Source organism: Agelaius phoeniceus, chromosome 29 (genome assembly GCF_051311805.1).
Source record: "Agelaius phoeniceus isolate bAgePho1 chromosome 29, bAgePho1.hap1, whole genome shotgun sequence".
Classification (NCBI taxonomy): Eukaryota; Metazoa; Chordata; class Aves; order Passeriformes; family Icteridae; genus Agelaius; species Agelaius phoeniceus.
Window position 1 is genome coordinate 243,847 of NC_135293.1, and position 14,030 is coordinate 257,876.

A 14,030-nucleotide genomic window follows, 5' to 3' on the forward strand; every position below is an offset into this window, starting at 1 on the left:
GCACGGCCCGGCCCCGACGGCGCCGCGTTCCTCGACAGCGAGGAAGGGGATGAGGCCGAAGATCCCGGGGCTGGGCCGCTGCTTCCCGGTTCCGCAGCATCGGCGGGTTCGGGGTCACCGGGATGAGGAGGGGGACGCTGGCGGCGGGCGCGGGCGGGGGGTGACGCGCACGGCGGTGGCAGAAGTGGCAGCTCTGTCCCCAGACGCGCAATTAGCCCAGGGGCAAATGAGGCTCCTGCGGTTTTTGACCCAATTTCTCAGGCGAAACTCGACGGGGGAAGGAGGGGAGGGGGGAGGAGGAGGAGGAGGAGGAGGAAGGCAGAGCCGGTCACGCGTGTGCTGCTGGGTCGCGTGTCCCCGCGGGTGTGCGCACAGGCGTGTGACATGCGTGTGACATGCGTGTGACATGCGTGTGACATGTGTGTGCGGGCGGCAGCGTGTCCCCGGCCGGGACCGAGCCCCGGGGCGGCGCAGGGACGGGAACGGGGACGGGAACGGGGACGGGAACGGGGACGGGGATGGGGACGAGGAGGGGGCGGTGGCTTCGCAGCTCTCGCCGCGTTTATTTTTGCCGGTGACTGAGCTGAGGCGGCCTCGGCGCGGCCGCCGTGACTCACCCGGCACCGGGAGCTCTGCGGGGCTGCGGAGCCGGGGGCTGCGGTGGGCAGGGATTCAGGGGTGCTGGGATTCGGGGCTGCTGAGCCCTGCAGGGAGGTCAGGATAAACAGCGATGAAAAAGGATGCAGGGCTGAGCAGGAATGCAGGGCTGAGCAGGAATGCAGGGCTGAGCTGGGAGGAGCAGCGTGGCTGGGCTGTGGAGGGATCCTGGGATCTGCAGGGATGCAGGGATTAGCAGGAATGTGCGGGGATGCAGGAATGTGCAGGGATGTGTGGGGATATGCAGAGATTTGCAGGGATTCGGGGATGGGGATGCAGGTGCATGCAGGAATTCAGGAATGCGGAGATTCAGGAATGTTCCGGGCTGCAGGGGCTCAGGAATGACGGGGTTCAGGAATTCGGAGATTTAGGGATGCAGGGACACGCAGGGTTTCAGGGATGCGGGAATGCGGGGATCCCTCTCACCCCGCACTCCCGGTCCCGTCCCTGTTCCTGTCCCTGTTCCTGTCCCGGTCCCTGTCCCGGTCCCGGTCCCTGTCCCTGTCCCTGTCCCTGTCCCTGCTCCTGTCCCGGTCCCTGTCCCTGTCCGTGCTCCTGTCCCTGTCCCTGTCCCTGTCCCTGTCCCTCTCTGCCGGTGCCACCAGCGGAGCAGTCCCGGGAAGGTCCCCGCGCCCCCCGTGCCCCGCCCGGGCCCCCCAGCCCCGGGAGAGGAGCGGGGATCCCCGGGCTCCCGCGGACACCGGTACCGGGGCCGAGCACGGGGCGGGGGGCGCCGGGGCCGGGGAGTCCCGGGACCTGCAGGGGCGGCGGGGGGGGCGCGGAGCCGCCGTCCCGGAGCCCCCGCGGCGCCGAGGGCGGTACCGGACACCGGGAGCGCGGCGGCGGCTCCGCCTCTTCCTGCGGCGGGCGGTGAGTGCGGGGCGGCCCCGGCGGGACCGGGAGGGGCCGGGCAGCAGCTCCCGGGGGTCACCGGTGCCGCTCGGGGGGTCCCGGCTCTGTCCGGTGGTGCCCGGGGGGGGCCCAGGGTCCCCAGCGTCTGTTTTGGGTGTCCCCAGTTCAGTCCAAGGGTCCCCATTCCCGCCCAGGTGTCCCCAGCCCTGTTTTGGTGTCCCCAGCCCCGTTTTGGGTCTCCCCAGCCCCATTTTAGGTGTCCCCAGCCCCATTTTAGGTGTCCCCAGCCCCGTTTTGGGTCTCCCCAGCCCCGTTTTGGTGTCCCCAGCCCCGTTTTGGTGTCCCCATCACGCCCGTCCCTCCCCGCAGGCAGCGATGCCCCTGGAGCCCCTGGTGTGTCCCCGCACGGCCACGCGGTGAGTCCCGGCCCCTCCTGCCTGTCCCCGCTGTCCCCGAGGGGGTGGCGCTGTCCCCCCTGTCCCCTGCCTGTCCCTGATGTCCCCGAGGGGTGGCGCTGTCCCCTGCCTGTCCCCGCTGTCCCCGGGGGATGGTGGCCCTGTCCCCTGCCTGTCCCCGCTGTCCCCGGGGGATGGTGGCCCTGTCCCCTGCCTGTCCCTGATGTCCCCCGAGGGTGGCGCTGTCCCCGCTGTCCCCTGCCTGTCCCTGATGTCCCCGCGGGGTTGGCGCTGTCCCCGCTGTCCCCTGCCTGTCCCTGATGCCCCCGAGGGTGGCGCTGTCCCCGCAGGGTGAGCTCCGTGCTGAACCGGGACGTGAAGCACTTCGGGAAGCAGCACCTGTTCGATGGCAGCGAGGAGACCTGCTGGAACTCGGACCAGGTGTGGGGACAGGGACAGGGACAGGGGCTGTGACATCCTGTCCGCCCATCCCTGCCCTCTCCGTGCCCCCTGTGACGCTCCTGTCCCCCCAGGGCACATCCCAGTGGGTCACCCTGGATTTCCCCTGCCCTGTCAAGGTCTCCCAGCTGCACATCCAGTTCCAGGGGGGCTTTTCCAGCCGGCTGTGCACACTGGAAGGTGAGGGTGGCTGGCAGGTAAACTGAGGCACCGCGGGCTCCTGCCTCAGCTTACCCGCACCTGCAGGGGCTCACAGGGAGCCTCGGGGCGTTGGTCAGCAATCCCCAAAGCCCAGGAGGGGCTTGGCAGCACCTGGAGAGGCTCTGGGGGTGAATAAAGAGGGGCTGGGAGCCTCTGGGTGCCGGTGGGAGCCAGGGAAGGTTTTGGGGCAGCACCTGGAGGCTCCTGTGTGGGTGAATAAAGAGCAGCTGGGAGCCTTTGGGTGCCGGTGGGAGCCAGGGAAGATTTTGGGGCAGCACCTGGAGGCTCCTGGAGCAGCTCTGTGGGTGAATAAAGAGGGGCTGGGAGCTTCTGGGTGCCGGTGGGAGCCAGGGAAGGTTCTGGGGCAGCACCTGGAGGCTCCTGTGTGAGTGAATAAAGAGGGGCTGGGAGCCTTTGGGTGCCAGGGAAGATTTGGGGCAGCACCTGGAGGCTCCTGGAAGCACCTGAGGCTCCCGCTCGCCCTCCCCAGGCTGCAGAACAGGCGAGGAACTGGTGAAGATATCGGAGCTGTACCCCCAGGACAGCCACGCCATGCAGATATCCTTTCCCAGCGTGCTGAGCAGGGCAAGGCAGAATCTGGGGGATTTTGGGGAATTTTGCTGCTGAGCAGAGCTGGGGTTTAAGTCCCAGATCCCAGATCCCAGCGTTGTTCCTTGACCGGATCTGCACAGGTTCCAGGTGGAGGAGACGGTGCTGGACAAGCTGAGGATCACCTTTGGCAGCAGCACGGATTTCTTTGGCAGGGTGGTCGTTTATCACCTGGGGGTGCTGGGGGAGAGGCTCCCCTGTCCCCTCTCTGGGGGCTCGGAGAGCCCCACAAGGGGGGTCCCTGTCCCCTGAGGTGGCACCGGGGAGGCTGCGCTGGGCACAGGCGTGCAGTGGCATCAATAAAATGGGATCAATTCCTGCTTTTTCCTGGAATGAGCCAGCGGGGCTTTGCCGTCAGCACACGGGAGCAGCGTCCCCTCCCTCCCCTCCCTGTGCTGTCACCTGCTTGGGATGGCAGCAACACAACCCTGTGGGATCTTCCCTCCTGGCTGTGGAAGTGTTATAGGAGAAGGGGCAGCTCTGGACAGGAATGTTGAGGGGAAATTTTGACTCATGGCTGCCCAAAACCTGGAATTCCCATCTGCCAGAATCCTGCGGGATTTTCCCTCCTGGCTGTGGCAGTGTTATAGGAGAAGGGGCAGCCCTGGACAGGAATTCCACAATGCCAAGGGGAAATTTTGACTCACTGTTGCCCAAAGACTGGGATTAGGATGGGCCGATGGGATTTTACTTAAACAGAGTTTAATTGCAATTAAAGTTTACTTCCAATACGGAGCTGCTGAGTCCAGCCAGGGCTGGAGTGAGTGTCCCTGGGTTTTGGGCATGGCAGCCAGGGAGAGGCTTGGGCTCCACGAGGGCAGAAATTCCTGGATTTCTCCATGCCTGGGGTGCTGGGATGAGGCCACGGTGATGCTGGGAAGAGCTGGAGCTGCTGCCTCACTTCTTCCTCTTCTTGTTCTGGAACAGCTTCAGGATGTGGTTCTCGATAACCTGCTGGACTGAGGCAGGGAGAGGGTGGACTCAGGGAAGCTGCTCTGGGAAGGATCTGGTCATTGGTTTACTCTTGTTTTCTGAGGGGAACTCCTTGTTTTCTATGTGAAATCCCAGTTTTCTGAGGGAAATCCCTGTTTTCTAAGGGGAAATCCCTGTTTTCTGAGGGAAATCCCTGTTTTCTGAGGAAATACCAGCTTTACAAGGGGAAACCCCAGTTTTCTGGGGAAAACCCAATTTTCTGAGGGAAATCCCTGGTTTTTGGGGGCAATCCCTATTTCCTGAGGGCAACCCCTGCTTTCTGAGGGGAAATCCCTGTTTCCTGATGGAGACCACTTGCCTTTCTTGTGTCCCAAGGCCACGGCCAGGTCCATGGGGGTGTACCCGGAGTCTGCCTCCTCGGTCAGGTCAGCACCGCACGCTGCAATGGGGTCAGCAATGGGGTCAGCAATGGGGGCTGCCATGGGGTCAGCAATGGGGTCAGCAATGGGGTCAGCAATGGGGGTCAGCAATGGGGTCAGCAATGGGGACAGCAATGGGGTCAGTAATGGGGTCAGCAATGGGGGTCAGCAATGGGGGTCAGCAATGGGGTCAGCAATGGGGGCTGCCATGGGGGTCAGCAATGGGGTCAGCAATGGGGGCTGCCATGGGGGCTGCCATGGGGTCAGCAATGGGGGCTGCCATGGGGGCTGCAATGGGGGTCAGCAATGGGGTCAGCAATGGGGTCAGCAATGGGGTCAGCAATGGGGGTCAGCAATGGGGGTCAGCAATGGGGGCTGCAATGGGGGTCAGCCATGGGGTCAGCAATGGGGGCTGCAATGGGGGCTGCAATGGGGGCTGCAATGGGGGTCAGCAATGGGGTCAGCAATGGGGTCAGCAATGGGGGCTGCCATGGGGGTCAGCAATGGGGGTCAGCAATGGGGGTCAGCAATGGGGGTCAGCAATGGGGGTCAGCAATGGGGTCAGCAATGGGGGCTGCCATGGGGGCTGCAATGGGAGCTGCCATGGGGGCTGCCATGGGGGCTCCCGTGGGGCCCCAGGAGCTGCCCCTGGCCCCGGCCTGGCTCCCACGGCAGGGAGGCAGCGGCTGCGGGCGATGGAGCCGGCAGGAGCTGATCTGTGCCTTACCCAGCAGGGCCTCCACACACTTGACGTGGTTCCCGCGCACGGCGTAGAGCAGGGGGGTGCCCCCGTTCTGTGGGGTGCCAGGGCAGGGAGAGGTCGTTCCTGGTGCCACGCGGCTCCTGCTGCTCCCGCTGTCCCTCAGGGGCTGCGCCACACGCTGGGATCCAGCCCCGCCTCTCCCAGTTCCAGACTGGGATCCAGCCCAGCCTCTCCCAGTTCCAGACTGGGATCCCAGCCCAGCCTCTCCCAGTTCCACACTGGGATCCAGCCCAGCCTCTCCCAGTTCCAGACTGGGATCCCAACCCAGCCTCTCCCAGCTCCAGACTGGGATCCCAGCCCAGCCTCTCCCAGCTCCAGACTGGGATCCCAACCCAGCCTCTCCCAGCTCCACACTGGGATCCCAGCCCAGCCTCTCCCAGTTCCAGACTGGGATCCAGCCCAGCCTCTCCCAGCTCCACACTGGGATCCCATTGCAGCCTCTCCCAGCTCCAGACTGGGATCCCAACCCAGCCTCTCCCAGCTCCACACTGGGATCCCAGCCCAGCCTCTCCCAGTTCCAGACTGGGATCCAGCCCAGCCTCTCCCAGCTCCAGACTGGGATCCCAGCCCAGCCTCTCCCAGCTCCAGACTGGTGTCCCCTGGCCATGCTGGTGGCACTGGGGAGGCTTGTCCTGCTGTCCCCGCTGTCCCCACTGTCCCTGCTGTCCCCCAGCCGGGGCTGGCCCTCACCCAGTCGTAGGTGTTGATGTCCACGTCCCTGTCCAGCAGCATGGTGACGATGTCGGTGTAGCCGCCCATGCTGGCCAGGGCCAGCGCGCTCTCCCGCTCCTTGGCCAGCGCGTGGGGATCGGCGCCCTGGGGACAGCGGGGATGGCCCGGTGACACTGACCCACAGTGGGGTGACACTGACACTGACCCACAGCGGGGACGGCCCGGTGACACTGACACTGCCCACAGCCCGGTGACACTGACCCACAGCGGGGACAGCCTGGGGACACTGACCCACAGCAGGGTGACACTGACACTGACCCACAGCGGGGACAGCCTGGGGACACTGACCCACAGTGGGGTGACACTGACACTGACCCACAGCAGGGACAGCCCAGTGACACTGCCCACAGCGGGGACAGCCTGGGGACACTGACCCACAGCTGGGACAGCCTGGGGACACTGACCCACAGCAGGGTGACACTGACACTGACCCACAGCGGGGACAGCCTGGGGACACTGACCCACAGCTGGGACAGCCTGGGGACACTGACCCACAGCGGGGACAGCCCGGTGACACTGACACTGCTCACAGCAGGGACATCTGGGTCACACTGCCCACAGCCACCCTCCCTGGGCTGACATCGCCCCTGCAGCAGCCCAGGGACAGTGGGGACAGAGACAGATCCCAGGCTTAAAAAGGGAAATCCCAGGATGGAGGAGAGATCCAGGATTAAAGACAGAGGTCCTGGAGTAAATGAGGGAGATCACAGAGCATTAAAAAGAGATCCCCAGGATGAAAGACGGGTCCCAGGGTCAAGGACAAATCCCCAGGGTCAAGGACAGACACCAGGATCAAGGACAGACACCAGGACTAAAGACAGGTCCCAGAATTAAGGACAGACCCCTGGATCAAGGAAGATCCCAGGATCAAGGACAGGTCCCAGGATCAAGGACAGGTCCCACAGGTCCCAGACAGGGTTCAGGACAGCCCCCAGATCCAGGACAGGTCCCAGAACATTCTGGAAGCCCCGGAGCCCCCACGGCCTCACCCACTCCAGGAGGTGCCGCACGGTCTCGATCTCCCCGAAAGCTGCAGCCCAGATCAGGGGGGTGAAGCCTCTCTCGTCGGGTTTGTTCACCAAATTCTCACCTGGGCAGGCGACCACAGCCAGGTGAGCCCCCAGTGCCCCCAGTTCAACCAGTAAGGGCTGCTAAACCACCTCAGCCAGCTGCTGGGTGGTTGGAATGGATTTTTGAGGATTTTTCCGATCTCCAAAACTGGAGAAATCTCCACCAAAAAACCCCAATTCCAATCCCAGTGGTTTTATGGCTGAGTGAAAACCGAGTGTGAGGTCACCAGAGGGACACCAACCTTTCCTCAGGTGCTCCTTCAGCTGGATGAGCTCCCCTTGGGCAGCGAGCTGGTGGATGGACAGCGCTGGAAGAGACAAATCCATCAGGGAAAAGGAACTCCCTGCACATCTGGGGGTGGGAGCTGCCCCAGGGTGACCCCAGCCCCGTCCCCTGCTGTCCCCATGTCCCCTGCAGCCCCTGGGGACGCTGGTGGCACTCACTGTCCAGTGTGGCCGGCAGTGCTGACACCTCGTTGCCTCGCTGTCTGTTGGTCAGGGTGTTGGAATGCTTCAGGGGGAAACCTGGGACACAGAGGGTCTGCAGTTTATTCTCCATTAATTTGGGGTTATTCTCCATTAATTTGGGGTTACTCTCCATCAATTCAGGGTTATTCTCCATTAATTTCTGGTTTACTTTATGTTTATTCATTCTCTATTCGTTTACTCTCCATTTATTTATTTATTTATTTATTTATTTACTCTCCATTAATTTCAGGTTTATTTTCTGTTTATTTAAATCCACACCACCCAGCTCCATCCTCCTGTTTCCCATCCCTGCCCGGCTCCGCTTGGGAATCCCAAAGTGTTTCCAGCCCCTTGATCTGAGGTTTTATTGGGAAAAATCCAAGGAAAATGAGAATTTCCCATCTCCAGTTGCAGCATGGAGCTGCAGCGACCTCTCAGGGCTGGCAGGAGGAGCGGGCACCAAACGTTGGGATTGGGATGGGATTTCCCACATTTGAGGCTCCTTCCTGGGATTTTTGGGACGGGGGACCCCAGGGAATTTCCCCTCTGCGCCCCACTCACCGTCCAGGGCCGGGGCCTCGCTGGGGCTCGGGGAATCCACGGGAGCAGCCGAGGAATTCCGGGGGCTCTCGGCTCCACCTGCAGCCTCGGTGTCACCCTGGGGCTCCTTTTGGGGTGTCCCGGGCGGTGCCATCCAGCTCGGGATGCCCCAAACGCCCCCCGGTGTGCAGGAGGATCCGGGCTCAGTTTGTGCCCAGCATCCCCAACTCACCGTCCCCACGTTCCGGGAGCGCTGCGTCCCCGTCCTGCCGGGGACACGCCGAGGGGGCCCCGCTGTCCCCCATGCTGCCTCTTCACCCTTTTCCCCCTTTTCCACCCAATTCTGGGGGGTCCCGGGCTCCAGGGGCGCTCCCCGACGGCTCCTTCGCCTTCCCTGGCCAGGGATGGGGTGGGAGAGGGGACAGGGACGGACCCCGAGTGCCTGAGACCCCCACGCTGCAGCGGGGCTGGGGTCCCCTTGCGCTCCCCATCCCGGTCCCTGGGTACCCCCCGTTCTCCTCGCCCCGTTTCTGGGATCTTCCCTTCCCCGTCCCACACTCGGTTCCCATCTCTGTCCCTGGGCTCCCCCTCTCTGTCCCCGCTCCCGGGATCGCCATTCCCGGCGCTTCCCACACTCCCAACCTCCGCTCCCGCAGCTCCTCCGAGCCCGGGACCCCCGGGCCCTCCCCATCCCTTCTCCCAGCCCCTCACCGCCGGTCCCGATCCCTTTCCCGCCCCCGGTTCCCGTTCTCGGGTCCCGTTCCCGTTCCCGATCCTTTTCCCGATCCCATCCCCGGATCCCGATCCCGTTCCCGGTCTCACCGCCGCCTCCCGGCTCTCCCGCCCCTCATTTCCCGTTCCCGATCCGTTCCCCATCCCTTCCTCATCCTGTTCCCATTCCCGGTTCCCATCCCCGGTTCCCGTTCCCGGTCTCACCGCCGCCTCCTGGCTCACCGCCCCTTCCTTCCCGTCCCTGATCCGTCCCCGGTTCCCGTCCCCGTTCCCGGTCCGTTCCGATCCGTTCCCATCCCCGTTCCCGTCCCCGTTCCCGTCCCCGGTTCCCGATCCGTTCCCGGTCTCACCGCCGCCTCCCGGTCTCACCGCCCCTCCCTTCCCGTTCCTGCGGGGCCCGGCGGGGCCGGGGCGGCCCGGGGGGTTCGGGGAGCGCGGCCCGGCCCCACGTCCCGCCGAGAGCGGCCTTAAAGCGACACGAGGGGGTGGCAGCGGGACCGCCTGGCCCGGGGGACACCTTGGGGACACCTCGAGGACACCGCGGTACCGAGGGGGGGCAAAGGCCGCGACACCCCCAGACTCCTCTCAGGGCAGCACGGCCAAACCGGGAGCCACCGAGTGTCCCCGCGGTGACAAACCGGGAGCCACCGAGTGTCCCCGCGGGTGACAACGGAGACCTGGGGGGGTGACACCGATTTGGGGGGGCGTGGGAACGTTGGTCCCGCTCAGCGGAACGTTGATCCCGCGGCCGCGTTTCCAGCCGGGGCTGTTTTCCCTGCCCGGGGCGCTTTGGGGGCGCGCCGGCGGAAGCGGAAGTGGCGGCGGGCGGGATGGAGGAACCGGAGATGCAGCTGAAGGTGAAGAAAGGTGGGACCGGCAGCGGCGGGACCGGGACCGGGAGCGGCGGGGATGGGCTGGGAGAGGCCCCGCCGCGGTGGTTTGGCCGCTGGGATGTTGTGGTTTGATTGCCGGCCTTTATCCCCCTTGCTGCTGCTGGGAAGAGCCCCCGGGTGTCCCTCGGAGATTTTAGTGGGGGTTTCTGTGGAGATATTTCCAAGGTTTTCTGCGGAGATATTCCTGAGGATTTCCATGGAGATATTTCTGTTTGCTTCCATGGATTTCTATGGAGAGATCTACATGGATTTCCATGGATTTCTATAGAGATACTTCTATGGAGATATTTCCATAGATTTCTGTGAGATATTTCCATGGATTTCTCTGGATTTCTGTAGAGATATTTTTATGGATTTCTATTAAGAGATTACCGTGAATTTCTCTGTATTTTTGTGGGTTTCCGCTGAGTTATCTCCCTGGATTAGCCCTGCCTCCCCCGTATCCCGATGGATTCCCGTTAATCCCGGTTTTTTCCCGGTTTCTCCCGGCAGTGACGGACAAGTTCACCGAGAGCCTGTACGTGCTGGCCAACGAGCCCTCGGTGGCGCTGTTCCGGCTGCAGGAGCACGTGCGGCGCTCCCTGCCCGAGCTGGCCCAGCACAAGGTGGGGAACCCCGGGAACCCCGGGAATTCCGGGAATTCCGGGAGCTGAGGGACGAGCCCGCCCCGCCCGGCGGGCGCAGCTCCTCTGGGAATTCCTGCCCCAAAATCCCCACGGGAATTGTCCAGCCTGGAGCTGTCCCCTGGCTCCTGGGGTTCCATCCCTGGGATTCCATCCTGAATCCATTCCCTGTGCCCTGGGATTCCCAAATCCCAAATCCCAGATCCATTCCCTGTGCCCTGGAATTCACAAATCCATTCCCTGTGCCGTGGAATTCCCAAATCCCAGATCCATTCCCTGTATCCTGGAATTCCCATCCCAAATCCATTCCCTGTGCCCTGGAATTCCCAAATCCCAGATCCATTCCCCGTGCCCTGGGATTCCCAATTCCCAAATCCCAGATCCATTCCCTGTGCCCTGGAATTAACAAATCCCAGATCCATTCCCTGTATCCTGGAATTCCCATCCCAAATCCATTCCCTGTGCCCTGGAATTCCCAAATCCCAGATCCATTCCCTGGCTCCTGTCCCTCCATCCTCGTCCCAAATCCTCTCCAGCTCCTTTGGAGCCCCTTGCACCTCCGGAAGCAGCTCCAGGTTTCCCTTGGATCCTTCCCTGCCTGGACATTCCCGGGGTCCGGGGGCAGCCACAGCTTCCCCAGGAATTCCCTCCCATCCCATTCCAGGCAGGAATTCCCTCCCCAGATCCCATTCCCAGCCCAGCCCCTGCCTGATCCGTGCTGTTTTTGGCCCTGGCAGTCGGACATGCAGAGCTGGGAGGAGCAGAGCCAGGGAGCCATTTACACCGTGGAGTACGCCTGCAGGTACGGGGGCTCTGGAATTCCCAGCTGGAAAATGCAGCAGGATCTGGGGAATGAGGGTGGGAGCAGCTGGGATTTGGGGATTTCCACCTGGAGAGGGAAATCCCTGCAGTTCTGGGGGCAAAGATCCAGGGAATGAATTGGGATTTGGGATGAACTTTGAGCTCGTGGCAGGAACTTTCACCTTGAGAGGGAAATCCCTGGAATTCCGGGCTGGAAAACACCACAGGATCCAGGGAACGAGTTGGGATTTGGGATTTTCACTTTGAGAGGGAAATTCCTGGATTTCTGGGTGGAAAGATCCAGGGAATGAGTTGGGATTTGGGATTTTTATTTTGAGGGTGAAATTCCTGGAATTCCAGGCTGGAAAACCCAGGGAATGAGTTGGGATTTGGGATTTTCATTTTGAGGGTGAAATTCCTGGAATTCCAGGCTGAAAAACCCAGCAGGATCCAGGGAATGAGTTGGGATTTGAGATTTTCTTTTTGAGGGTGAAATTCCTGGAATTCCAAGCTGGAAAATCCAGCAGGATCCAGGGAATGAGTTGGGATTTGAGATTTTCATTTTGAGGGTGAAATTCCTGGAATTCCAGGCTGGAAAACGCAGCAGGATCCAGGGGCTGAGGATGGGAGGAGCTGGGATTTGGGAACTCCTGGCAGGAATTTCGGAACTTTATGAAATTTTCCCCGCTTCCCCCAGTGGGGAACCCCTCAAAGCTGAACTTTCCTGGGATTGGAGGGGGAACAAGCGGGATTTTGGGAATTCCAGCTCCATCCTGCTCCCCTTTTCCCCCTTCTCCAGCGCCATCAAGAACATGGCTGACAGCAGCGTTTACTTCAAGAGCATCGACAGCCTGCTCAGGCACTCCATAGCCATGAAGGAGCAGCTCAGCGCTGCCCAGGGCCGCAGGTACCCCCAGAATCCCGGGAAAACAATTCCAGGAATCCCAGGCTGGGCCAGGACGGCGTCCCCGGCCCCTTCCCCGTGCCCTGGGGGAGAACCAGTGCTGTTTGCTAAGGGAAAACGGGGAATAAACGGAATTTTAGGGAGGTTGTTGTTGTGGGGAGATCTGAACTGTTTGGAGTTTAGGGGCGCAGGGATTGAGCAGAGGTGTCCCCAAAATTTTTGGAATTTTTGTGCTTTTAAAAAAAAAATTTGAGGGCTTTTTTTGGGATTTGTTTTGATTTTTGGGGATTTTTTTTTTTCATTTTTTGGGGAGGATTTTTTTGGGGGGGGGGTTTAAAAAAATCTGAGGGATTTTTGAGATTTGTTTTAATTTTTGGGGATTTTTTTTATTTTTTGGGGAGGATTTTTTTATTTTGTAGGATTTTTTTTTTGTGGGGGGATTTTGGGGGGAGATTTAAAAAAATCTGAGGGACTTTTGATATTTGTTTTGATTTTTGGGGATTTTTTTAAAATTTCTTTGGGGAGGATATTTTTATTTTGGAGGATTTTTTTTTTGTGAGGGGATTTTAGGGGGAGATTTAAAAAAATCTGAGGGATTTTTGAGATTTGTTTTGATTTTTGAGGATTTTTTTTTTTCATTTTTTGGGGAAGGATTTTTTTATTTTGGAGGAGTTTTTGGTGGGGGGATTTTGGGGGGAGATTTAAAAAAATCTGAGGGATTTTTGAGATTTGTTTTGATTTTTGGGGATTTTTTAAAATTTCTTTTGGGAGGATTTTTTTATTTTAGAGGATTTTTTTTTTTTTTTTGTGGGGGGATTTTAGGGGGAGATTTAAAAAAATCTGAGGGATTTTTGAGAATTGTTTTGATTTTTGGGGATTTTTTTTTTCATTTTTTGGGGAGGATTTTTTTTATTTTGGCGGAGTTTTTTGTGGGGGGATTTTAGGGGAGATTTAAAAAAATCTGAGGGATTTTTGAGAATTGTTTTGATTTTGAGGAGGATTTTTTTGGGGATTTTTTCATGCTGCAGGAATGGCTGTGCCACCCTAAAATCAACCCCTTACCCCAGCAACCACTGGCAGAGGGAATTTTTTGAGGAAACCCCAAATTTCCCACATTTTCAGGCTGCTGAATTTAACTTTTCCTTTTTCTTCCCACAGCACCATCACCCCCCAGCCCAAGAATCCTCCAGGCACCTCCTGATTTTCCATCCTCAATTTCCCAGCCTTGGGAAGAAGTGAAAAAACCTCTGGGGCTGCACAGGTAGAGAGGCCCCTGAATTCCCGGGAAAACAGCAAAAAGAAAGAGCTGGAAAATCCCAAATCCTGCTTTTTGGGACCTCTTTTCCGTGGAAAAACAGGGTGGGTTTGTGTTTATCCTCTTCCCTTTTTTTTTCCCCCAAAAAATCCCTCAGAGATGAGGTCTGGCTTTGGGAATTTCGTGTGAAAAGCTGGAATGTGAGCAGCACTCCAGGCTTTTGTTGAGGAGGAATTCTCCAAGGAGAAACTTTTCCAGCTGCTGCCAAGGAATTGCTGGGTTTGGTTTTAATGAGGGCGAGAATAAAAAGGAAAAAAAAACACCCCAAAAATCTCCAAAAAGACACAACAAGAAAATTCCTTTTAAAGGTTTTCAACTTTTCTCCTGTGGCCGTGGGAGCTTGGAGCTCCTTTTTTATCCTGGGGTTTCCAAGGGCATGGAACAAAAGAATGTGGAATTTTAGGCTTTCAAGGGAGGAAAAATTCCTTAAAATCCCACAAAAAGAAGGGAAAAAAAAAAAAAAAGGATTTTTGTCTTGCACTCTTGGTTTTGGGGGTGACTGGAAGGGAGCAGAGCTTTGCTGTGGGTCCCTCCTGGATTTCCCAGGGGGATTCAGGGAATGGCTGAACTCAGATTCCAGGGGAATTGCCCTTGGGATAGCAGCTGGGATTTGGGATAATAGCAGGGACACCCCAAATCTGCCTTTTCCCACCCCAAATCTGCT

General features: G+C 59.4%; 3 protein-coding genes across 10 annotated transcripts; 2 read left to right on the forward strand and 1 right to left on the reverse strand.

Moving 5' to 3' along the window:
* The first annotated feature begins 384 nt into the window (after nt 1-384).
* NR2C2AP (nuclear receptor 2C2 associated protein) lies at nt 385-3,506 on the forward strand. 6 transcript variants are annotated; one of them, XM_077191346.1, is made up of 7 exons: nt 683-1,432; nt 1,463-1,527; nt 1,879-1,925; nt 2,255-2,345; nt 2,438-2,543; nt 3,055-3,122; nt 3,255-3,506. In XM_077191346.1, the coding sequence occupies exons 1-7, from the start codon at nt 1,057-1,059 to the stop codon at nt 3,423-3,425; spliced, it is 924 nt and encodes a 307-aa protein (XP_077047461.1). In that variant the 5' UTR covers nt 683-1,056; the 3' UTR covers nt 3,426-3,506. The 6 variants fall into 6 exon arrangements, with proteins under 6 accessions (XP_077047463.1, XP_077047462.1, XP_077047458.1 ...); XM_077191344.1 differs by lacking the exon at nt 1,879-1,925 and having other exon boundaries at nt 677-1,432; XM_077191345.1 differs by having other exon boundaries at nt 682-1,527.
* A 347-nt stretch (nt 3,507-3,853) lies between these two features.
* On the reverse strand, nt 3,854-9,330 carry RFXANK (regulatory factor X associated ankyrin containing protein). Of its 3 annotated transcripts, none has more exons than XM_054650134.2 (11): nt 9,199-9,330; nt 8,921-8,938; nt 8,331-8,492; nt 8,120-8,197; nt 7,535-7,615; nt 7,333-7,398; nt 7,010-7,110; nt 5,979-6,104; nt 5,253-5,319; nt 4,465-4,545; nt 3,854-4,127 (listed from the first exon to the last, which is right to left on the reverse strand). In XM_054650134.2, the coding sequence occupies exons 3-11, from the start codon at nt 8,401-8,403 to the stop codon at nt 3,886-3,888; spliced, it is 915 nt and encodes a 304-aa protein (XP_054506109.2). In that variant the 5' UTR covers nt 8,404-8,492; nt 8,921-8,938; nt 9,199-9,330; the 3' UTR covers nt 3,854-3,885. The 3 variants fall into 3 exon arrangements, with proteins under 3 accessions (XP_054506109.2, XP_054506111.1, XP_077047464.1); XM_054650136.2 differs by having other exon boundaries at nt 3,854-4,132; nt 9,199-9,312; XM_077191349.1 differs by lacking the exons at nt 8,921-8,938; nt 9,199-9,330 and adding an exon at nt 9,035-9,148.
* A 182-nt stretch (nt 9,331-9,512) lies between these two features.
* On the forward strand, nt 9,513-13,574 carry BORCS8 (BLOC-1 related complex subunit 8). The gene is made up of 5 exons (XM_054650138.2): nt 9,513-9,697; nt 10,216-10,328; nt 11,084-11,148; nt 11,947-12,054; nt 13,210-13,574. Exons 1-5 carry the CDS (start codon nt 9,661-9,663, stop codon nt 13,250-13,252), a joined length of 366 nt encoding a protein of 121 aa, XP_054506113.1. The 5' UTR covers nt 9,513-9,660; the 3' UTR covers nt 13,253-13,574.
* The last annotated feature ends 456 nt before the right edge of the window (nt 13,575-14,030 follow it).